General features: G+C 34.0%; 1 protein-coding gene across 1 annotated transcript; it reads right to left on the bottom strand.

Moving 5' to 3' along the window:
- Positions 1-559: 559 nt before the first annotated feature.
- On the bottom strand, positions 560-1,071 carry LOC108380224 (caspase-1-like; the record flags this gene model as incomplete). Its single annotated transcript, XM_017636599.1, has 2 exons — positions 560-695; positions 796-1,071. Coding segments are annotated over 2 exons (412 nt in total), but the record flags the coding sequence as incomplete, so codon positions are not given.
- Between the last annotated feature and the right edge of the window lie 525 nt (positions 1,072-1,596).

Genomic DNA, 1,596 nt, shown 5'->3' with positions numbered 1-1,596 from the left:
TCAAATATGACCAGTAATTGAATAGAGGTTTATTACAATAGATCGTTTTCGGTTGCGGTAACTAGGTGACCTGCTCCCTTCTCTAAATCTAATCTAATCTAATCTCCAAAACAATTTAATGCGGCCTCGCTCCCGAATGCCTTATTCCCAAAAAGAAATTCCGATTCGAATTTCATGATTCGGACCTGGTTGATCTGCCGGTCCATCGAGTAGAGGCCGACTCTGGTGCCTTGCTCTATTTTTCAACCATCAGTATAGATGGATATACCCTATTCTGCCTCTGGAGTTCCTACATACCATTCTTTTCTGATCGGGAACCTAATACATAGGTAATTAAGTACTGAAGTTCCAAACTCCCATATATAGTCAGTGCTGGTTTCCATATCAGCTCTTATTCCATTAAACCGGCCCCTTTTTTATTGTTTTGTGGGTCATTTATTGAGACAATCATTTTAAATCTAATACGCTTATTTTTTGTAAAATCATGCCGTGTGAGATAGAGTGCGGGTTTCTGGTTTAAAAACAATTTTTTTTTACCATAACCATTTGAGTTACTCACCGTGTTTGAATCTTTACAGCTTCTATAGCGTTCTTCATAAGTTGCTCAATGTCCGTACTTTGTCCCTTAAGCTTTATTTCATCGCATAAGGCTTGGACAAATGGACTGCCTTTCTCGGTGCGGTACGAGACATAACCTATGAAAGTTTTATTAGTTATTACGCATTATTTTTATTTTTTTTTAAGTTTGAAATATTGAATGTAGATATAAATACAAGTACATATTTATGTAGTTACCTTCAAAAGTACTATAACATTTGAGTATTTCGCTGGGAGATCCACGTGGCATAGAAGCGTCTTTCTTATATTCACCTGGTACAAGTGAACCTTTGCAGGCTTGTATAATGAAAATTTTCGGCTTCTCCTTTAAACTTGGTATATCTAATATGGGATGTAGCATTGTTTCATCAACATTGTATTCACCATCGCTAGCCGCAACAGAGTCATGAGCACTTCCATGGCTTAGAATAGCAATTACTAGACACGAGTAATTGGTGAAATCCTTTTTAATCACTAAAAAAATTTCATATTTTTAGAAAAATGCACCTATGTATAAGCACAAAATTTACTTATAAAATGGCCAAGGAAGGCTTAAATAAAGTAAGTAAAAAATTTTAGTTAAACGGTTTTATTCTAAAGAAATATAATAACGATGTTAAAATGAAGCTAAAAACTAATTTCATAGGTACCAGGTGCCAGTCATCACCCCTCTCTTGTAATTATTTTTTAAAACCGCTTGACTTAAATTTTTTTAAAACACTTTATTTTCAAGTTTGTAGTGTTTAGCTGCTTAATTAAACCTTTTAATTTGATACCCATTTTGATAGCGTTGTAAAAATTACATTTTTTTTCACCAATTCGTGGCGGTACCCATCTTTGATTTATAATGACACTGAATATACCTACGTGTTTTTATTGCCATCAGAACAAAAGGTGAGTACCAAGTTTCAAATCAAGAGGTCAATAGGAAGGGGTTAAAAATTCAATTAACACTAGATTTGACCAAAATCAAGCTAAATAAAACCGACTAAAAAAAAA

The sequence above is a fragment of the Rhagoletis zephyria genome, unplaced genomic scaffold (assembly GCF_001687245.7).
Source record: "Rhagoletis zephyria isolate East Lansing unplaced genomic scaffold, Rhagoletis_zephyria_1.1 Rzeph_scaffold_18614, whole genome shotgun sequence".
In the NCBI taxonomy this organism is placed as follows: domain Eukaryota; kingdom Metazoa; phylum Arthropoda; class Insecta; order Diptera; family Tephritidae; genus Rhagoletis; species Rhagoletis zephyria.
The sequence above is the reverse complement of the archived record's forward strand: the minus strand, read 5'-3'. Positions and strand labels throughout refer to the sequence as shown.